This window comes from Gigantopelta aegis, chromosome 2 (genome assembly GCF_016097555.1).
Source record: "Gigantopelta aegis isolate Gae_Host chromosome 2, Gae_host_genome, whole genome shotgun sequence".
Lineage (NCBI taxonomy): Eukaryota > Metazoa > Mollusca > Gastropoda > Neomphalida > Peltospiridae > Gigantopelta > Gigantopelta aegis.
This window is the reverse complement of record NC_054700.1, coordinates 40904276-40927615: the sequence shown is the minus strand read 5'-3', so window position 1 is coordinate 40927615 and position 23340 is coordinate 40904276. Positions and strand designations below refer to the sequence as shown.

Here is a 23340-nt window from a genome sequence, read left to right as displayed (position 1 = left end):
CGTCATCGCAGGTCATAACCTAGTTTGAGAATACAACCACAACATTATGACCCTAGAGTACGATGCCCTTGATGTATTATTCCGCGTTTCTTAGTACATGATTCCATTATGAGCTACTTTTGTGGGGGTTTATTATTATTATTATTATTTTATGTTTTAAAGATATTCATTTTTAATCTTTTGTTTTTTAATGTACAATACGTACCCCTGTGATATGATCCCATACCCTCCTCCAATTTCTTTTTAAAGTCTACAGTGTTTTACAATTATAATTATTGAAATTTTATACTGATTTTAATCATCCATTCTTTCATATAATGATCATTGTGCGACATTAAACAGCCGATATATTTTTTTCATGTTAGGGTGTCGCTTCAAACAATTAATTTGTTTTTAAAGAGAAATATCCTAAATTTCAACTATGGTCTGGATGTTGTTGTTGTTATTTTTCTTTGATTTTTGTTTAGTTGGTTGATGCCAATTTGCCGTCTTTATGTTTTCTGTTCTAAAAACCGTTGTCTTCAACAGTCTGTAAAATTATAACGAAGGTGTCACTTTTGTTAAAAAAAAAAAGTTTTATAATCAATGAAATGTCAGTTTAAGCAATAATTAATTTTGGTTTTACGCAAGATTAAAACCACAGGCTTACGGATTCCCATTTGTGTAGGGGGACAGGCTGCGTTTTACCCGAATTAAACGAAAATTACCGAATCTGGATAACAACATTTATTCATACTAGCTTTACTGCCAAACAGCTATATAGTGTTGCAAACGAAACACTACGCATTTTTGCATTTATTACAACCAATATTGAGGGTAGAATGGTGTAAAGGTTTTGGGCCAAACATTTAGCTTGGAAAATCTCTATCGTTTTTGCCCGAATCTGAGGATGTCCCCCCCCCCCCCCCCCCCCCCCCCCCCCCCCCCCCCCCCCGTCTCATATGTTTATGACTAAAACACCAAAGGACACATACTAACTTACAGGAATCAGTCAAGGAATCGTCAATTGACCAACAAGGTAATCCACTACCAAGTTAGAAAAATCGGCCTCGGTGGCACTGTTTTTAAACCATCGGCTCTTGGGTTGCAGATGCTGAGGTCATACCCCAGTATTGATTCTGACCCAGAGTGAGTTTTAAAGACAACTACGCTGTCTTCTCTCTCATCCATCACTGACAACCGACTATTAAACCCATTGTCCTGGACAGACAGTCCAGATAGCTGAGATATGTTCCCAGGAGAGCTTGCTTGGACCTTAATTAGATATAAGCACGAAAATAAAGTTAAAATGAAACGACATCCACCATGAACTGTCGAGTAACTCACAGTCTTGTTAGCATAGACATCATTTCAATTCCAGTTGGGGAGGGGAGGAGTGGGAGGTGAGAGGGGAAGAACTCCAATTTACTGTATTTGTCCAGGAAACTACCGGTCCGTCCCTGGTGTCCGTCTGGAAATAGATCCCAGTGTAATCACAACCAAAGTCTGTGAGAAATGCGCATCAGGTGAAAACGCTTATTGGGCTAACGAGCGTTTTAAACTCTTTAAACAAAGGAATCTGGTTATTTGGATTATACCGCGTCTTCCTGCCTGACACCATCGTGCGATGTTGTCGTCTGCTCGACAAGTTTAAATAAATCAACACCTGATCGTGGTCAGTTTTCACATAATAACACCGCCGCCATGGTTACGCCGCCATCGGTGGAACAAACACCCGCCGTCCTTCTTCGGATGCACGTGCAAGCAGCCGACTTTAGCAGACGGCACCTTGCATCCTATTTTTACTCATCTTCCATAAAGCACTGTGGTCTACCAGCCGGGCCAGTCCAGCAGTAACAGACAACGCTAATAGAGATTCGATTTCAGGAACAAAGAAGCGACCATAGACGAGACAATCTTACTGTTATCAACCTTAGTATTCATCCCTATAAAACACAGTCTTCAACCACTGGTGCCAGGTCCGTCAGCATTAGCATTGATAGAGACGCGGCTGTAGGAACATCACGGTGACCATGTTATCTGGAACACAGCTGCTAACGGTAGCTCTGTTGTCCGTCCTGATGGTTCTCCTGGGTAACAGTCAGCAGATGGCGCCTGATTTCTCGGACGACAATTTCGGTGCAGACCCCGGATGCCAGGATCCTTGGTCGACGGAGTGGACGCGAGACCAGCAGGACTGCTCCAAGGTTCACTTCTGCGTCCAGGGCAAGCGGTACTGGACCATCCACTGTAACGACAGCCGCATCTGGTCCAACGTCGGCCACGCGTGCGTGGAGCCCATGACGCAGTGGGACGACTGCAACCAGCTCATGACTACGCCCACCATCAGTAAGTGTCTCAAGGTAGAACTGTAGCAAATAGCGTCTCAGAGGGTCAAAGTCTAAAGCGTCCATGGCCCCGTTTTACGAAGCGACCTTAGCGTTAAAATGATATCACCTCAAGTGCCTTAGTATAGCAATCGTAGAAAAACATCTACCAGCGGGACCCTGCACTTAACAGAGCACTGAATACTGTAGTGCCTGCAATTGATTGATGATTTGACAGGATTTGTTTGGCCTGTATATTCAGGTCATTTGGCAGTTGCCCAGCCCTAACCTCATCTAATTCATTTTCATTTTTCAGTTCAACTTATTTCCGTGCATATATCCAATTAAAGTTCAAGCACGCTGTCCTGGGCACACACCTCTGCTATCTGGGCTGTCTGTCCAGGACAGGGAGTTAGTTGTTAATTGTTAGTGGTTAGTGAGAGAGAAGAGAGTGTAGTAGCCGTACACCTACCCACTGAGTCGTTAAAACTTGCTTTGGGTGGGAGCTGGTACCGGGTTGCGAACCCTGTACCTATCAGCCTTATTTAAAAAAGTGTCCTTTTAGTTTAAAAGTGACCCTTTTTATTTAGACGGTCTGAAAACGTCTTCAATGGTGATTGGAGAATATATAATTTATATTGGAATAAAAGGGTGTATATGTTTCAAAATTAAGAATTTATTAGTTTTAATTGGGAGCAATATAATATTTCGGTCTGGTGGGTATTTCAGTGAAATATTATAGGTAAAACAAATCGTGCGTGCGTCCAGTGCTTAAGGCTGTTCTAGTTCTGCCTCAGTGTTAATATTATTATATATCATTGTTTTTGGTCTTTTTTTTGTCTTTTTCTAGATGACCCAAGATGTATTGTTCCCACAGGGACGAACCCAGACCCCGAAAACTGTGCCCAGTTCCTCGCGTGTTCCAACCGCACCGTGGTGGCCACCATGAACTGCCCCGAGAACACGCTCTTCTCCACGCGCAACTACACGTGCGAACTCAGCTACGTGGTCGCCGAAGAATGCAAAGACCGTCAAATCCCCAGTCACGTGGTTGTCAGTGAGTATCGTTTATTCGGTAGTTTTCGTAAAACATTGACTTTTATGTAATATGTATATATACAAAAACTTATTCATTCAGTGATTCTCGGGTGTTTTCGTAAAACATTCACTTGGTATAAAAAAATATATCTATATATATAACAGAATTTATTTAGTCGGTAGTTCTCGGACGATTTCTCTAAAATATTCACTTTAAAAAATATAGAATTTATTCGTTCAGGAATTCTGAAATTATTTCGTAAAACATTCACTTTGGATTCAGTAATTTTTTTAAAAACAATTTGATATATAAAACTTTATCTCGCCTTCATGTAAAATTCTCATTGGTTGTTTGCCGTTGGACAAATCCCTTATACCCCTGTGGGCGGCGCCAAATTCTCTTATACCCCGTCTGTAATTTCCAACAGTTTCCAGCCACCCCAGTTAATGCTAAAGCAATAATTAGATTATAAATAACATTGATAATCAATCAATATTGCAATAATTTCGTATTACAAACATTTGAAGTTAAAAACTCGTTTATCGATGGAACTATTTTTCGTCATTGGCAAGTGGTTTCGCTCGCGTCCGCGTGGTACGGCTCCGTTAATAAATTGTTAACAATTATTGTCTGGCGTTATTTTGATTATTTGGCTATATGGTATAACATGTCGCCAAGATAAATTCGTTGTAGAAGCATCTCTCGGGGTATATGGCTTTTTATGTACCGCCTGTGTGCTCTAAAAGAACACACAGAGGGTACATAAAAAGCCATATACCCCTCGTGATGCTTCTACAACTTATATTATATGTGAGCACCGATTATCTAGTAAAAACAATCCTCTCGTTTATGGAGCCATGCCATGGTGGTTTGAAAGACGGCCTGAAAATAATTTTGGAAACTGGTTTGTAGAAATTGGTTTGTAGAAACTGGTTTGTAGAAACAGTAATTGCATTGGAAAAAACACACACAAAAAAACCAATATTTTATTACTTGTACCCGGCACAGATGAGCGTTTTTTAACGCATGCGTCTTGCGTTAAAAAAAAACGCATCCGTACGAACACAGTAAAAACGCATTGTGTGTGACCCCATCTGCGTTGCGTTTTTTAGCGCTGCGTCGATTTTTCAAATATCAAACATGTTTGATTTTAGATGCACAAACGCATCCGTCTCCTGCCGCATCCGTCTAAAAACGCACGTGTGCGCCTACTTGCGTCTGCGTTGCGTTCACATTTTTATATTGACCAATCATCTGTCTATATATCTGTATATAACGAAATTAACAATTATTAGTTTCAGTGATGAATATAACTGTGAAAACAGACCTGACCATTCAAAATGACTAACATGTAAATGTTTCAACACAAATAATTTCCAACTGCTCATCTTTGAAACAAAGACTAGGCATGTGTAATTAATGACATTTTTAAATAGATGAAATTAAAAAATATAAATTATTGCATGAAATAAGAAAGATTTATCGTAATAGTATATTGTACATAATGTTTTAAATAAAGTTTATTATGTTTTAAAATGTATTAATAAATTACATTTAATCTTTGTTATTTTTCCTAGAGTAAAGTATAAATAAATTAATCAATAAAAGGAATTGACTTTACAGTAACAACGTTTCCTCATCTGATTAAAATTATAACTATTAACTGTGTATCTGATAGCATCCCATTGGCCAGTAGAGCTGATTCCAATCAAATGGCAGTGTTTCCTCGGAGAGGATGTCATAGTATGAAAACCATAGAAATGTAATGTATTGTGACTTCGTATGGATAAGTATTTGGGCATATGAGATGTGGGGATCTTGAAGTACGCCCCCCCCCCCCCCCCCCCCCTCCATACGACTGGAGAAATAATTAATTTGTTCAGGGCAAAAACATAATTTTACATTTAAAATATCAACGCAAATACTCCAACACCCAATTAAGGTGGCAACCTATACGACTTTGTTGACAAATAAACAAATTTGTTTTGTTTAACGACATCACTAGAGCACATTGATTTATTAATCATCGGCTATTGGATGTCAAACATTTGGTAATTTTTACATATAGTCTTAGAGAAAAAAACCGCTACATTTTTTCATTACTACAATGAATTTTTTTATATGCACCATCCCAGACAGGATAGCACATACCACGGCCTTTGATATACCAGTCGTGGTGCACTGGCTGGAACGACATTGTATAAGAGTGATCAGGGGGTATTGTTAACAGTGTACTGTTATGAATTTAGCAACAATCACAAGTTGTTTGGATGTAAATATTGTTGTTATATTAATTAATTAATTAATTTGTTTTATTACAGGTACCGTGAGACCTATTATCGACCAGCCCTGTGAGGGCACGTCCAACGGAGATGTGCCCGACCCGAGTAACTGTGCCAGGTTCTACAAGTGTAACTACGGCCGCGTGGTGGCGCGAATCAAGTGTCCGCCCAACAGCGCCTTCCACGAGGAGAAACTCAAATGTGATTGGAGAGCAGTCGTCGAGTGCAATGGCCGCCCTGGACCTTGACACCGGAAACACGTCATCTGCTGTACTTCCGGTTCCGTCTATTTTGTTGGTGGTGTTTTGCTGCCGTGTTCAAAATGAATTGAGTGCATTCTTTCTCTGCGGTGTTATGAACAATAAGGAACTTTTGAGGAAATGCATTGACTTATGTTCAGATACGTTTTTTATAATAATATTGCTGGCTATTTATTTAGTGTATAAGAATTTAATGTAACAAACATGCTGTAGTCATTGCATCAAAGCAAGACAGTTTCATAATTAAATATTTTCAGAATGTTTTGTACTTCAGATTTTGGACGGGGATGGCTGATAGCTGATGCTTTATTCAGTTTTTCTATTATGAACATAAAAACAATCGAAAACATTCTGACTTGTCTTAAGGTTGTCTGACATCAAATCGGGAGCTTCCTGTTCCTGGTTCAAGGCGTAAATATTCACGGAGTAAATGCAACAAGTATCTCTGATTGGTAATAATATATGTATCATTGTTTTTAGTTCTGCAAATTTTATTTTCTATATCGAATAAATTCATGTACAATTACTTAGCATACCATAATTGTTGTGAAAGGTACACTGGAGGTTGAAACCAGTGTTAGAGTGCAATAAAAAAAAAATGCAAGTATTATCGTTGTTGTTGCAAATTTATGTTGTTCTTTTATTTATTCTTTAACTATTTAATTGCTAACAGGGCTCGAACTTCATGTTGGCACCGACGGCAATTGCCGTGGTTGTGACATGAATGGCTTTAGGACTAGGTCGGGGATTTTACCGATGGCATTTTTATTAAATGAATTTTTTTTTCTTTCTTATTTTCAAAAAAAACACAATTTTTTATAAACATTTTTTTCGCTCTGGATAAATATTACTGTCGTCTGTTAAAGGGACAATCGTTTTGGTTTTTTATGTTTCGTTTAACAGCCACTGGTTTAAAATTGCTATAGGAAGGCTCAAAATTGTCATAGGCAAAAACATTTCAAAATTGTGATAGGTATCAAACTCTTACGTTCGAGCCCTGCACTACTATCTAATACACGATCTCAACCAAGGCACCCACGAGGTCGTAAACACTAGCAACCTGGTAGCCTCTCGTTAGACAACAGCAGATCTCGCCGTGGGGACAAAAAAGAAAGATGGGAGTGACTTCTTCCCTAATTTAGATTATGAGGAGCCACTTAAGATATTACCGTGTTGATACCATATAAATTCAGATGCTCAGGAGAGCTATAAATCACTGTCTTTGAATTGATATGAGGGGAGCGGGAGTGATCGGTTCCCTTAAACGTCGATGTTTGCAGCAGGGTGGTGTTGTCCCACTTGAATCCACATCTAGATCCATCACTGCACATTTTCTTAGTGCAAAGCGGCCACAGCAATAGTTGGGTTTTTGTTTTTAAAATTTTCTGTGATATATTTGACAGGGTCTAATATAGCCTAAAAACTACGGAGGTGTAAACAAGAATTGGCGAACAATAACATACATGGGCGTACATAGGATTTTGAAAAGGGGGGTTCCAATACATAGGATTTTGAAAAGGGGGGTTCCAAAATAGATTGCAGAGATATTGGGCATATATTTCTATGTTGAGTAAATATAATAATGTCAGATATCAATGTCAGATATATTAAATTATTAAAAAAGCGATTTCGGGGGGGGGGGGGGCCGGTCGAACCCATCGAACCCCCCCCCCCCCCCCCCCCCCCTATGTACGCCCATGTTATAGGGTTTTCTCCATCTCCAAAAGGGGTTCTTCTAAATTAAACTTTTGATTTTGATTTTCGTACTTGTTTGGGTGGTGGGTAGTAGCTGCCCTTGCATCCTCTCTAGTCTAGGCTAATGGCCGTGCAGGACATCTTCGTACAAAGCCTTAATTGCTTGGAGAAGTTTGCCTCTGTTTGACAACCATCACCAAATGTTTTTGTTCGTGTTAGGCTCTTATTAAACATTCGTGCATTCCGTTTCATTTCGCCAAGTTAATGGCAAAAAGTTCAGTTTGAAAGGCAGTTAGTCGTCTGCATCGTTTGTGTGGGTGATAGATAGTTAGTGGCTTGGTGCAAGTCATCTATTGACATCAAACAAAAGATTGCGGCACGCGTACCTAGCACCGTTTGAAATAAACACAAGTTAACAAGTGTAGGGTGATTCAGGCTTAAGAGAACTACTTTGACTGGAATACCAATTAAAGGGACTATCTCCACTTCCCTGCCTAGTTGCGGACCCATGGATAGGTTGCTAGGGATATGCACCCTCCACTCGAAATTCGATGTGCGCCGAAAAATCCATTAGAGAACATGTAATATCTTGATCAGCTTGATATGTCTGCGGATGATTACCATATATAATAGATAATACATGTTAGTGTACTTTTAAATATTGTTGGTGCTCTTTTTATACGTTGTATCCCCTCCCTAACTACTGGAAGTGCCATATTCAAACGCTACACTCCCTCCCTAGAAAAATCCAGCGTTCGACACTGCTGTCAATCCGACATATACCAAGAGATAAAAAAAAATACCACCTACAAGATACAATATAATAATAGATGTTGGTTTAGGCTGTGACATGAAACAGACAGATGAACATTGAGATGTTGCGATTTTTAGATATTAAAGGCATATTGTCACAGACCACTGACCTATTTACCAGAACAAACATAATTTTATTTGTCCCTAAATGTACTTTATTAAACCATCTTCATAACCACCATACTCCATTTATTAATGATATTTTGTAAAAATAATTGAATTATGGCAATGGTCCATAATTCAAAAACTAAAATTGTCGAGAGGGCTGACATGGATTTCACTCCATCATAGTTCAGTTAAGGTGATGCGATAGCTAGATTTGGTTTTCAACAATTAATGTAATTTTTATTTATTATCCATTTTAAGAGAAATACGGTTCTTAAATCCGTGACAGTATGCCTTTAACTTAATAGACAATTAGAAGATAGTTTGATATGAGCACTGATGTAGTCGGTGTGTGGGGTGTGGTGTGGGTGGGGTCATACCTCCAATCACAGCTCTTTTTACCCTCATCACCTTTTATATTTGCCTGTCGCCCCATATCACCTGTGTAAGAGTTGACATTAATAGATTCTTAGACAGTCTGGGTCCCCACCATGTGGGTGCCCCCCCCCCCCCCCCCAATATAAAATGCTGGAAAAGGTTACATGCCCAGTGGTTATCCAAAATTCTTTTAAATCTTTTTATATGATTGTAATTTGTACTAAACCAAAACAATCCCATGTATGTAGTTAAAACATTATATTACATTTCTTTTATTTAACCAAACCACTAGAGCACATTGATTAATTAATCATCGGCTATTGGATGTCAAACATTTGTATTTTTTGTGACCATGCAGTTATATATATATATATATATATATATATATTCATGTATATCTTATATTGGTAACCAACTGACCATCTTGAATTAGGTTTGAGATGCAGCTCTGACTATCTTACTGTGTCCAAGCTTAGTATGAAAAAGGTATGTTTGTTCTGTTTAACGACACCATTAGAGTACATTGATGTATTAATCATCAGCTATTGGATGTCAAACATTTGGTAATTCTGACACGTAGTAATCAGAGGAAACTCGCAACATTTTTCCTAGTGCAGCTAGGGATCTTTTATATGCACTTTCTCATAGACAGGAAAGCACATACCACGGCCTGTTGACCAGTTGTGGCGCATTCGTTGGGATGAGAAAAAAACCTAATCGGGTGAATGGATCCATCGCGGTGGTTAGATCCTGCGAGGCACCCCTCCCTCAAAATATTAACAGAAGAAAGTGGAACATTTTATGGCTCATGTTTAATATGCATGTACTAGTAACCGGATGTTTTTACAACACCCCTAGTTTCACACAAAATTGTAGAACTTACTTTTACAGGTACCCATACCAGGCTATAGCTACTTGACACAGTGTTTGTTACTAGATGACATAAAATTGCATGCATTTATTGCCCAAATGAAACAAATCCTTTTGACAACAAACTGTGTCACATTTATCACCAATGGAAGGACTTGTGGTATTAATTGCTCTATCAAAAGTTCGGTGCACCTCCAACTTTGACCCAGCCGTATATGTTATTTGGTTTAGTACTACCATATGGTCGATAAAAATCAGTGGTATAGACGTAATGTTTTAATTATTTCAAACAAAACAAAACAAAAATATTTAATTTTCTTTTTCTTTATAAATTGACATTTCGACGTAACAAGTTTTGTAATACACTCTCAGTTTGAAGAAGCAAAATTATTGGCGTAACCAAGGTGGGCCATGCCCTCCACCACAATCACACAACTGTTTTCCCCAGCACCTTAAACAAGTTTTATGTGTGTCTGTTGCCCCATATTACGACTTCTCACAGACAGCCCACCCCTTAAAATCCTGGCTACGCAAAATGCTGTTTACGTTTGGACAATCAAAAACACATTGGAAATTTTGACTGATATTCTTAACAAGAAAATGTACTATTTAAATACTATCTGTAGCAAATACGTTTGATCGTCAAAAGTCTGTAATCTTCCCGACTGAAGTGTTAAAATTAGTACGAGTAATATCAGCATCAGAATGTTCCATTAACAAACATAGAACTATGATTGAAATTCTTATCTTACTTCCCGCTTCACCTACTGATCTGAGCAGAGCCAGCGTTATACCATGTTTAATTAAATGACATTCTATTCAACCAACGAAGGCACGGCTGACATATAGCCTGTTCAGATGGGTGCGGTGTTTTTTCCCCAACTCGCTCAGTATCGATTCTCCTCGTCCTCAGTATGCTATAGGTAACGTGTTCAAAATGACTGTTCACCACGAAAAATCACATCTCCAAGGTGGAATGGACAATATGATAGTAAACTGTTTAATGCGACCACAGCACATTATATACTGCGACTATATGGTGTGTAGGCATAAAGAGACATTCCTGAGTTTGCTGCATTGTAAGATATTTAAAACTAATAAACTATTTCTACAATTAAACTTACATATTAAATATATTTTTCTGGTTTAGAATATCAGTGTCTGTATATTCAATGCGCTTCTGGTACTCTTAACATTTGTAAGAAGCACAAACTGGATTTTGTCTTCAAATAATTTCGTACGCATGAAAAAATTATATTTTTGGAAATAAAATGAAATTTAACATAGTACATATATTAGAACGATCAGAAACACGTTTAATATACAGCCACTAATATTTTATGTAGAAAAATATATTTGATATGTAATTACATTCGTTAAAAAGTCTCTGTTAGTCGATAACATCTTAAAACGTGTAGCAAACTCAGGAATGTCCCTTTAACATAACATAACATATCATACATGTTATTGCCAAAGAGACGGGATACACATATGGTCTTAAAGCTAAATTTATTTGGACAATAAATTTGTAATATATAAGAAAGAAAAACTGTCAACTAACCGTTATGGCTGTCTCACTGTCAAATAGTTATTAACTAATTAACTACTTAAGATAGCATGTTCTTACTTCGAGAGCTAAATAGCATTTTTTTGCCAGTGTTATTGCAATTTCATTTTCACTAGTCATTAAAAAAGTAAAATGTATTATTTATGAGAGAGCGAATTAAAACCTTGACAGCGGGAATTGATGATGCTTAATTTGTACACAGAATTTATGCACTGAAAGTGTAGTTCGTCCTCGATATTAGGGATATTTGTGTTTCTACAGAACAAGCAATGTCTTTCATTTCTGGGAGTCATAAGACTGGTGTGTCTGCCAGTATCGATGTGTCTCTGATGAGTGCTGATTCGATAGGGTCTCTCTATGGATAGCGTTGATGATTGCAACAGTTGGTCAAACGAATGAGAGGGCAAACCCGCTGGCATCAAATAGACTACCCCTATCGAAATAGTATGTGATTATATGCACTATCCTGTATCATGACTACAGCGAGACAAAAAAATCATGTCCACTGACATCAATCGACCCTGCGACATATGGCACCTCAGACCAGCGCTCTACCATTTTGAGGCTCAAAAGGATTTGATTAACAGAAAGTTAAAGTTTGTTTTGTTTAACAACACCACTGGAGCACATTGATTAATTAATAATCGGCTATTGGATGTGAAACATTTGGTATTTCTGACATGTAGTCTTCAGAGGAAACCCGCTACATTTTTCCATTAGTAGCAAGCTATGGATCTTTTATATGTACTTTCCCACAGACAGGAAAGCACATACCACGGCTTTTATCCTTTGGCCTTTGTAAAGCAATCTGATTATTAAATGAATTGATCCACCGATGTGGTTCGATCCTGCGACGCAAGCACTCAACCGACATCAAAATCCCACCTCCTTGATTACAAGCAGATATAAATACTGCTACACAGTATCACACAACTAGACTGTCTTATTGTGTCTATAATGCTCACGAACCATAGTGACGAATGTTGATTGTGCTACTTTTACACTAACCAAACTGCCGTATTTTAAATGCATACGTTAGGCACCAACCAAATTGACGACGAATCAGTGCGCACCAACCAAACGATGTTCTGTACACTGATGCTTAAGAATCTGTTACCAAGGGCCTCCACGAGTCCATAATATTAGACTCGAGTACTCGATGATAATGAGAATAAGGAATAAGGTAAAATGGTATTATATATCTTAATTCTAACGCTGAACATGGTCCTTGGATGCCAAATCATGCCATTGTATCGCATTACTGACATTCTAATAGTCCTGTAATGTAAGCGGCTGCAAGCATTTGGCAAAATGACGTATAAAAATATAATTAAATGAGAATGTTTTTCCTTGCACGGTGCTTGAACCTTAATTAGACATAGGTACGTTAATATGTATCCTATCCTATTCCATGCACGGGTACTCGAGTCCTGTGAACGGACTCGAGTCATCCTAGACTCGACCCGTGCCCGAGTATTCGTGGAACCCTATTATTACCTGTGGCTATTTTGAAAGGTTAGGCGATTTTGAGCCTGCCTACGGCAATTTTATTAAACTAGTAACTTTTGGGACAAATATAAAAACCAAAAAGGTTGTCCGTTCAACCGACGGCAATAATATTTATCCAGCAGCAAAAAAACCATCAAGAAAACAAACAAAAAAACAAACAGCCATCGGTAAAGTATCTGATCTACGCCAATTCATATCTCAACCATGGCAATTGCCGTCGGTGTCATCGTTAAATTCAAGCCCTGGGGGATGGATTGGGTTCTTTTACTGCTATTTATTTACTTTCCTGGTGGTGGTGGTGGTGGTGGTGGTGTGTGGTGTGTGTGTGTGTGTGTCCATCTCTCTCTCTCTCTCTCTCTCTCTCTCTCTCTCTCTCTCTCTCTCTCTCTCTCTCTCTCTCTCTCTCTCTCTCTCTGTCGGTCTTTCTATCTGTGTGTGTGTGCGCGTGTGTGTGTCTGTCTCTTTCTATATGTGTATGTGTGTGTGTCTCTCGGTCTGTCTGTGTGTGTGTGTGTGTGTGTGTGTGTGTGTGTGTGAGTGAGTGCGTGTGTGTGTGAGTGTGCAATATATTATTTTTTTTTTTTTTTGGGGGGGGGGTGATGGTGAGGAATAAAACAATTTAGATAACTTCGTACAGGGCCGTAACCTGGTCAAAATCCTAGGAGGGGGGCACTACTTTGTATAAACAAATGAAACACTATACAAATTAAACCCTGATATGTGTATGCTATTTTCTGGAGTAAAAAAAAAAGGTGGGATTCTCAGGGGGAAACTGCCCCCCCCCCCCCCCCCCCCCCCCCCCCCCCCCCCCGAAGTGTACGGCCCTGTTTTAAGTTATCCTTGAATTGTAAGCCTTCTTTGTTCCTATATCCCTTAGTGGTCAACATCGATCAAATCCAGTCAAAGAAGTCTAGGCTTAATTTGGAATCGGATGACCGACCGTAGTAGATAGACACTACAACAATGGCTACCTGGGTTGAAAGCTGACTTTTAAGTACAACAGTGTTAACGTCCTTGCAAATTACAGAATATACGTTGTCGACGCGAGTGTTAAGAAGTGACTGAAAATCCCTGAACACACATGATTTAAATAAACTATTATCCCAAACACTCCCCTCAAACTAACTTTCTTGGCCAACCAAACATGAAACGAAGCATTGTTATATAACTGAACAGAGCAGTCTAGTGTTTCACACACTGTCGTTATATCGTTTATCACAAGTAGCATATAATATACACTAGTCTGGCAGCCAAAGCAAGATTTTTGACATAACCCCTTCAGCTGTCGGGGCGGGACGTAGCCCAGTGGTAAAGCGTTCGCTTGATGCGTGGTCTGTCTAGGATCGATCCCCGTCGGTAGACCCATTGGGCTATTTCTCGTTCCAGCCAGTGCTCCACAACTGGTGTAACAAAGACCGTAGTATGTACTATCCTGTCTGTGGGATGGTGCATATAAAAGATCCCTTGCTGCTAATCGGAAAGAGTAGCCCATGAAGTGGCGACAGAGGGTTTCCTCTCTCAATATCTGTGTGGTCCTTAACTATATGTCTGACGCCATATAACCGTAAATAAAATGTGCTGAGTGCGTCGTTAAATAAAACATTTCCTTCCTCCCTTTAGCTGTATCCTAACCAGACGACGCGAGCGATGTGAGCGATTATTTTAGAAATCATTGATTTCAATTGCCGTATCCTAACTGGACGCGTGCAACGCGACACATTTATCTGTCGCGCCGTACACGTGCGGTTAGGATAGGCTACAGCAATTGAACTCAATGATTTCTAAAATAATCGCTCGCGTCCGGTTATAGGATACAGCTTTTTTGTTGGTTATAGACGTGTCGTCGCCTACCTATATTGATGCAGTCGGTCCCTGTTGTCGGTCTAAATGTATAGGTCACATTATCCCAAGCGTTAAAATGCAACAGTGACGGAAAATCCATTTATGGGGTCCCAAAGACATGTGGCTGAAGGTCACAAACATTCCCAAAGGGATTCCTCGGATTCTCCAACGTAGAACAAAAAAATATATATATAACTGTCGTAAAAGTTAAGGGGCTCGGGCCCCTGCCCCCTCCCCCCAATCCGCCACTGATAGACAGGGGACACACATATATATATATATATATATATATATATATATATATATATATATATATATATATATATATATATATATATATATATATATATATATATATATATATATATATATAGAGAGAGAGAGAGAGAGAGAGAGAGAGAGAGAGAGAGAGAGAGAGAGAGAGAGAGAGAGAGAGAGAGAGAGAGAGAGAGAGACAGACAGACAGACAGACAGACAGACAGACAGAGGAAATCATTCCGTCCATCATCCATACACTAAAATTCGGTGGCATCCAATCAAGTATATAGTACCAGGAAATCATGCCTCTTCTGACAGCACATCCTGAAATATGATGACTTCTTCTATATTTGATGATCACGTGCTGGCATCATACCATACTTTTAAGATGAACTAATTTAGAATATCAGGACACCACGCCACTAATTAGCTGCTCCTCTGAAAGGTCTTCAAGGATGTAGGATGTTTGTACTTCGCACCCACCTCTTAATCACAACCGCAGAACACCCCGATAGAAACTCTGCATGTACCCCACAAAGCGAGCCGGCATGTTTTGCCGTGACACTAGATCGCCGGATCGTGATCCATCCCATCCTGAATCGGGATTCGTCAAGTAGATGCAAATTAATTCTGCGTAGATGTTGGCTCTTCAGGATCCGCCATACAATTTACCTAACGGGCGGGGGCACGCGTCTGTAAAAAACTGGCTTTATATCCAAGTTTAATTTCTCCAATCTGCCATTTCGATTTACCGAGCCAACCAGACCAGCTGGGATATCTATAACCGCCATTAACTAACTAACCAACCAACCACCCGTAGTCGGTCGGAAAGCACCATGCTAGTAGAACTATGCCTCGCCAGTGTTCTGTGTTCGGCTGTTTACGCCGTCCCAACGCAGCCTTGTGATTCATCGACGAATCTCCTCCCGATTACGGACCAGGCCGACTGCGCCGACGGCGTCTATTACGTCTGCGACAACGGCAATTGGAAGCGAATGTCGTGCAAGACCGGGCAGGTGTGGGATCGCGACGTGAACGCCTGCGTGAGGATGTACCCCGGGTACAGGTGTGACCAGCAGGTCAATCTTAAAGAGAGTAAGCACATTTTCATTTAGATTTAATCTTTCATGGATATATAATCCAGTTAAGGTTCAAGTACGCTATCCTTGGCACACACATCTCAGCTATCTGGCCTGTTTATGAAGGATATTTTTTAAAGATTGATTTAAAGGTGCAGACTCCAGTTTCAACCCGTAAAAAATTGATACTAATTTTGGTTAAGTTACAAACCTGTAACATTTGAATAACGTTGCAAGAGAGTGAAACAAGAGTCTGTGAAGTTGAAACGGTGAAATATCGTTAAAAATAGACTAAAACTCGACTCCATAACTGTTACTTCTCAGACGCACGTACGTTTTTAAAAATATAAAAGATGCATTTTGTGGTGTTAGAAACACCAGGATGCCTAGAAAAATTTCTGTTGTACAGAAATGGATAATCTAAACAATAAAATATAAGTAAAGTTTGATTTCAGTAATCATAAACGGTTCTAATAGTGAAAAATATGCCTTAGTGTTTAAAAATTAGGGTCTGTCCCTTTAATAGATAGTGGTTAGTTCGTGTTATTTAAGTTTCGTGGTTATATCAAATTAAGATTCAACCACACAATATGAAGAATATGAGACCAGATGGAATATTTGGTTCAAGTACGCTATCATGGGCACTCACTTAAGCGATCTGCTCCGTCTATAACGGAAGACATTAATAGATGGTCGTACGTTAGTTAATTTTATTTAAAATTTCAGGATTAAGTCCAATTAAAGTTTACGAACGCTATCCCAAACACATAACTTAGCTATCCTGGATAGAGAAAATAGGTAGTGGTTAGTTACTTTCATTTTATGCTAACCTGATTTTTGTGGACAGACAGGCCACGTAGTCGAGATTTGTTTTAAGTCGAGATACTGTGCAAATATATACTACACATGCGCAAACATGTATAACAGTTTCTGACTTTATTATGGGCCTATGGCAGTTATACTGAATAAAAATTGTCTGTCTAAAAAAAGAAAGACAAAAAAAAGACAGTCATAGGATTAATGGATAGTCCGTGGGGTGGCCTTACACCTACCCCACTGACTGACAGTGAGCCATTAACACTCACGCTGGGTGTGGGTCGGTATAGGAGTGCGAATCTAGTAAAGAAGCAGCTGATACATTGATTCACTAAACTCTCGCAACTTTGCGATGTCGTAGTGCAATGCTAAAAGACTTGCAAAGAGGATGCTATGTTGTCTAACAGAGCCTAAGAGATCTTTGTGAATTAGGCCCCTGGCCCAGTTACTTGTAGATGGGTGTCGGCCAGCTTAGTTGTTTCCCCTGGATATAGTCCATCGAAGCCAAGCCTATATATGTTTAACGTGCTCATATATCACGAAGGTTCTGAACACGCCTGTCACGGGCTTAGCCTCCAACATCGCCAGTGATTAAGTCCGGGCCAGGAGTGGGGTGTAAGTTTGAGGTGGGCGGAATTTGCAATAAAAAAATTAGAAATTAGGTCTGAGACCTAAGGACAAAATCAGCTGATACATCGAGGGACCCTTTTATCTTTTATTTTGTCCTTTTCTTTTCTTTCTTTTTTTATGTATGGGACTCTCTCTCCGAGAACAGGGCGGGACGTAACACAGTAGTAAAGGGCTCGCTTGATGCGTGGTCGATCTAGGATCGATCCCAATCTGTGGTTCTATTGGGCTATTTCTTGTTCTGTCCAGTACACCACGACTGGTATATCAAAGGCCGCGGTATGTGTTATCCTGTCTGTGAGATGATGCATATAAACGATCTTTTGCTACTGTTGGAAATAATGTTGCCGGTTTCCTCTCTAAGACTATGTGTCAGAATTATCAAATATTTGACATCCAATAGTCGATGATTAATAAATCAATGCGTTCCAGTGGTGTTTTAAAACAAAACAAACTTAATAAACTTATAAAATATTTCAGAGAAAGTCCACAGCGGTTATGCAACCCTGTTCACTGTAGAAAGAAAGAAATGTTTTATTTAACGACGCACTCAACACATTTTATTTACGGTCATATGGCGTCAGACATATGGTTAAGGACCACACAGATTTTGAGAGGAAACCCGCTGTCGCCACTACATAGGCTACTCTTTCCGATTAGCAGCAAGGGATCTTTTATTTGCGCTTCCCACAGGCAGGATAGCACAAACCATGACCTTTGTTGAACCAGTTATGGATCACTGGTCGGTGCAAGTGGTTTACACCTACCCATTGAGCCTTGCGGAGCACTCAATCGGGGTTTGGAGTCGGTATCTGGATTAAAAATGCCATGCCTCTACTGGGATCCGAACCCAGTACCTACCAGCCTGTAGACCGATGGCCTAACCACGACGCCACCGAGGCCAGTCTGTTCACTGTAGAATAATTTAAAAAGATATCTCGAAATGTAGGGGAAATACTCCCAAACACGTAAAGAAGTGCATTGCATTGGCAAATAATATCTTTTTCGTGATCTAGATTAACAAATTCAGCTATATGATATGTGCCAGAAAATTATTGGAGGGTACATAATTAACAGCTTTCTTACTATAATCTTTCTAAAAATTGTAAAAATACATCCATTATTTTCCAAGATTTTCGGGTACGTAATTTCACCCTTTGTATCATCTGGCAGAAACCTTGGCTTTAAAGGGACCGATCCTAGTTTTTAAACACTACAGCATATTTTTCACTATTAAAGCCGTGTATGATCACTGAAATCAAACATGACTTATATCGTATTGTTTTAGTGTTTCTGGTAATACTGGTGTTTCTAATACCACAAAATGTATTTTTCATATTTTTGAAAACGCACATGCGTCTGAGAAGTAACGGTTATGGAATCGCATTTAATTTATTTTTAAGGGTACTTCAACGTCACAGACTGTTGTTTCACTCTGTTGTATCTAAATGTGTTACAGGTTTGTAAATTAACCAAACTTAGTGTCCATTTTTGCGGGTTGAAACTAGGGTCTAGGTGAAACATATGCCTTAGTGTTTAAAAGTTTAAAAACTAGGGTCTGTCCCTTTAAGTAACTGGGTTATAATGCTGGTATATGCTCGCTATTGCCATTAAATAAATACCCTTTTATTTGTGATACAGTATACACAAGAGATTGTAACCAGTGCAGGGTAGCTCAGGGTAATGTCAATAATGTGGGACTTATTGTCAGTAATGTAGGACTGAATGTTAATAATGTGGGACTGAATGTCAATAATGTGGGACTGAATGTCAATAATGTGGGACTAAATGTCGGACTGAATGTCAATAATGTGGGACTGCATGTCAGTAATGTGGGACTGAATGTCAATAATGTGGGACTGAATGTCAATAATGTGGGACTGAATGTCGGACTGAATGTCAATAATGTGGGACTGCATGTCAGTAATGTGGGACTGAATGTCAATAATGTGGGACTGAATATCAGTAAGGTGGGAGCTGGTACCGGGCTGCGAACCCTAGCTGTACCTACCAGCCTTATTTCCGATGGCTTAATCACCACACCACCGAGGCCGGTAATCTAGTCAGAGATCAGTGGAGCTGATTCCAACCAGTTTGAGCTGTTACTAATTATGTGACCCTTCTTTCCATCAGTATTTTCACAATTAAGCTAACAGCTCGGTGGTGTCTGACTACTACACTAACTGGATTTTTACTCACTAATTATTAACCTTTATATGGAATATTTATAAAATATAGTTAAGGGGTGTAAATTAATAAACATTAGCTTTATATTAAGTTAGTCAATGCATTTATTTTCTAGTTAATTATAAATGCAAATTAAATTTTGTTATATAGAACTGTTATTATCCTGTAAACAGTGTATAGTGTAATAGCCTAACATCCGTTTGCATTGGCATCAAAAGATAAAATGTCGTCACCTGAAGGGCAGTATCAATTTACCTTTTAAATGGGAGGGGAGTGAGCAAGATTGATTTTAAAAAAACCCCGAAACAAACCAACAACTACAACAAAAACAAACCAACAAACAGACATTAATTCATCTTGTTACATATATATTCAGTATTTTGTTTTACACATGATATTCGACTGGGTTTTGTTCTTGTTTGAGCCGCGTCTATTTAGGTTTCTGACGTAAAACACACATGCGCTCACGTACATACACAAACACACACACACGCACGCACGCTCTCTCTCTCTCTCTCTCTCTCTCTCTCTCTCTCTCTCTCTCTCTCTCTCTCTCTCTCTCTCTCTCTCTAACACACATACGCACACACACACAAAACAACAAACACACCCAAAAAACAACACACACACACACCACACCACACACACACACACACCACACACCATACACCATACACCGAACAATGACTTTGTCGCATATATTCAGTATTTTGTTCCGCACGTGTGTGATCTTCATCTGGTTTGTTTCTTGTTCCAGGGTTCATGGACGCGTGTCGTAACAAGGGCAACATGTCGGTCGTCGACCCCAACGACTGCCGCCGCTTCATCAGCTGCCACAAGGGCGAATACCGCGATGTCTTGTCGTGTCCCAGCGACCTCTACTTCAGTGAGGAGAAACAGTACTGCGACTACAAGCACAACGTCAAGTGCATCCAGCCCAAGGAAGCTGGTTAGTGACCCATTGTAGCACATTCGGTATATTTAAAACAAACAAGTCGGTTAGTGACCCATTGTAGCATAACCTTAGGTATATTCAAAACAAACCTGTTAGTGAGCCATTGTAGCACATTTGATATACTATTCAAAACACACACACCGGTTAGTAAGCCATTGTAGCACATTAGGTATACTATTCAAAACACACAAACCTGTTAGTGACCCATTGTAGCACATTTGGTATACTATTCAAAACACACAAGCCTGTTAGTGACCCATTGTAGCACATTTGATATACTATTCAAAACACACAAGCCTGTTAGTGAGCCATTGTAGCACATTTGATATACTATTCAAAACACACAAACCTGTTAGTGACCCATTGTAGCACAGTGTTAGGTATATTCAAAACACGCAAGCCGGTTAGTGACCCACCATATAGCACAAGGTATATTCAAAACATACGAGCTGGTTAGTGACCCATTGTAAAACAAAACACTAGGTATATTCACAAAACACACAAGCCAGTTAGTTAGTTAAACCTATAGCACAATGTTAAGTATTTGCAAAGCATTTAAACTAGTTCGTTACTCACTATAGCATAATGTTTAGTGCATTCAGTTCAAAGAATCTGATGAGTGACCCATTTTACACTAAAGTATGTTCTATTACAACATTATGCAAGAACGAATCTGATTGGATATCTACTCAAGGAATGAACTTAAAACACGGATGATCCTACTGTATTTTCCGATTTGCCGACGCAGATCGGTGGTTATTCAATATATCGAAGAAGCTGTGTAGATACTAGCTGTTTTAAAAACAACGAGTGACTGATTATATTCAAGCCAAATAAGTTGGTTAGTGACCCAACTATAGTCACTTCGAGACACATTGTTTTTAAAGTCAAATTTGCCAGGTACAGAACAGAACAGAACAGAACAGAGCTTTATTTCTCCATGGCCGTTACACAACGGCATATGGGGAATATGAAATAACAATATTTGACGGACCCATTGAAGTCAAGTCAAAGAAGCTTGTTAGTGAACTATTGTCTTCAGGTCAAGCAATGCAATTAGTGGATCACTGTACTCGAGCTAAAGAATCTGGTTACTCACTTATTATACTCGTGCTAAATAAGCCAGTTAGTGACCGATTACAGTCAAATCAAAGAACCCGGTTAGACACAATGTGATTACTAGTACTCATAAAGATCACTGACCCATTGTAGTCTAGCTACACATACTGGTTAGTAACCCATTGTAGTCCAAAAATCTTGTTAATGACCCATATAGTATTAAAGCAAAAACACAAAAACTGGTTAGTGACCCATTGTCCTAACGCGCTATCATGTAGGAAAGCATACGGATCTTTATCAATCTAATTAAAATTAGCTCTACTATTACATGTGGATCTAAAGACAGCCAGTTGGAGCTCATGTCCACCAATCAAAACCTTACTTGCAGAATCATGCCAGTGATTTAAAAATAATTTGAAAACATTCCGAATTATCCTGAGGGTATACGACATGTTTCGTGTGAATTACGAATGCCTTAAAACATCTTTTATTTTATAAAATAAATAATTTGTTATGTAAAACTGAAGACTGATTTAGGTTTTTTTAATTTTATAAATAAATAAATAATTTTTTATGTAAAATTGAAGACTGATAACCCACCCCGTACGTATTGGTATGGTTCGCTGTACTGCGGCCATTAAAATAGACTCGCCCGATATTTTTAGAATTTGTATGCTCCCAAATAACGTTATAAAAGGCGAAGTGTGATTGGTCAATATTTAAATTATTATTTACAGACGAAATGTTACCTGGACATTGGGGACTACGCAGTGTTGTTAGTTTTAAATCACTGGCATGATTCTGCAAGTAAGGTTTTGATTGGTGGACATGAGCTCCAACTGGCTGTCTTTAGATCCACATGTAATAGTGGAGCTAATTTTAATTAGATTGGGATCTTTATATCATAGCCACTAAGAACTGATTACATTGTCATTATATTATGACTGGTACTAATTGTTAGTGAATATTTCATGTCTGTATTCCTCCTTCTGTCTCTGTCTCTCTGCCCCCCCCCCCCTCCTATCTCTCCCCTCTCTGTGTCTGTCTGTCTCTCTCTCTCTCTCTCTCTCTCTCTCTCTCTCTCTCTCTCTCTCTCTCTCTCTCTCTCTCTCTCTCTCTCTCTCTCTCTCCTGACTGACATCAGACTGTTTGTAAAATTTTACAGTGATTGAAGGATGTGTACCAAAAGCACATTCCAAGGACTGCAATCGTTTTATCGAATGCGACCGGAAGGAGCCGATTGAGCGTCAGTGCGAGTCTCCCATCACATTCTACAGTAACACGCTCAAGGTGTGCGTATGGAAGTACCAGCTGACAGACGAGGAGAAAGCCGATTGCGGACTTTAAAAGACATTCAGATCAAACAAGATAACATCGGCCATGTTACGATGACATAGTCGGCCACCTATACTTAATGGTCGCATTAAAAAAAAAAAAAAAACGATGGAAATTAATTTGATAATAACAACAATTATTATTATCGTTTGGTTTGTACTATATTTTATCGTATACCGGTTTGGAATTAAAATAAATGTAACTGACCGTTTTTCATTTTTTGGTAAGCTGTTTTTATTCATTGTCTGGTTAGTTGGGCGTGTGAATTGTTGTTGTTACTTTTTTCTACTGAAGTTTAGTCATAAAAATAAACCATCACGATTTGTAAATATGGATGCCTTCTAAAAATTCCCATCCA

At 39.1% G+C, this 23340-nt stretch overlaps 2 protein-coding genes across 2 annotated transcripts; both read left to right on the top strand.

The window, feature by feature from the left end:
• The first annotated feature begins 1518 nt into the window (after positions 1-1518).
• On the top strand, positions 1519-6458 carry LOC121378335 (probable chitinase 10). Its single transcript, XM_041506465.1, has 3 exons — positions 1519-2328; positions 3157-3363; positions 5667-6458. The coding sequence occupies exons 1-3, from the start codon at positions 2013-2015 to the stop codon at positions 5873-5875; spliced, it is 732 nt and encodes a 243-aa protein (XP_041362399.1). The 5' UTR covers positions 1519-2012; the 3' UTR covers positions 5876-6458.
• A 9302-nt stretch (positions 6459-15760) lies between these two features.
• LOC121388575 lies at positions 15761-22994 on the top strand. Its single transcript, XM_041519968.1, has 3 exons — positions 15761-16019; positions 20391-20582; positions 22813-22994. The coding sequence occupies exons 1-3, from the start codon at positions 15761-15763 to the stop codon at positions 22992-22994; spliced, it is 633 nt and encodes a 210-aa protein (XP_041375902.1).
• Positions 22995-23340: the final 346 nt, after the last annotated feature.

Bases quoted from the DNA above. Each gene is read 5' to 3' on its own strand.
- LOC121378335 (XM_041506465.1), top strand. From the start codon at position 2,013: ATGTTATCTGGAACACAGCTGCTAACGGTAGCTCTGTTGTCCGTCCTG. The intron at 2,329-3,156 runs GTAAGTGTCTCA...GTCTTTTTCTAG, and splicing joins CATGACTACGCCCACCATCA to ATGACCCAAGATGTATTGTT. The intron at 3,364-5,666 runs GTGAGTATCGTT...GTTTTATTACAG, and splicing joins CCCCAGTCACGTGGTTGTCA to GTACCGTGAGACCTATTATC.
- LOC121388575 (XM_041519968.1), top strand. From the start codon at position 15,761: ATGCTAGTAGAACTATGCCTCGCCAGTGTTCTGTGTTCGGCTGTTTAC. The intron at 16,020-20,390 runs GTAAGCACATTT...TTCTTGTTCCAG, and splicing joins GCAGGTCAATCTTAAAGAGA to GGTTCATGGACGCGTGTCGT. The intron at 20,583-22,812 runs GTTAGTGACCCA...AAAATTTTACAG, and splicing joins CATCCAGCCCAAGGAAGCTG to TGATTGAAGGATGTGTACCA.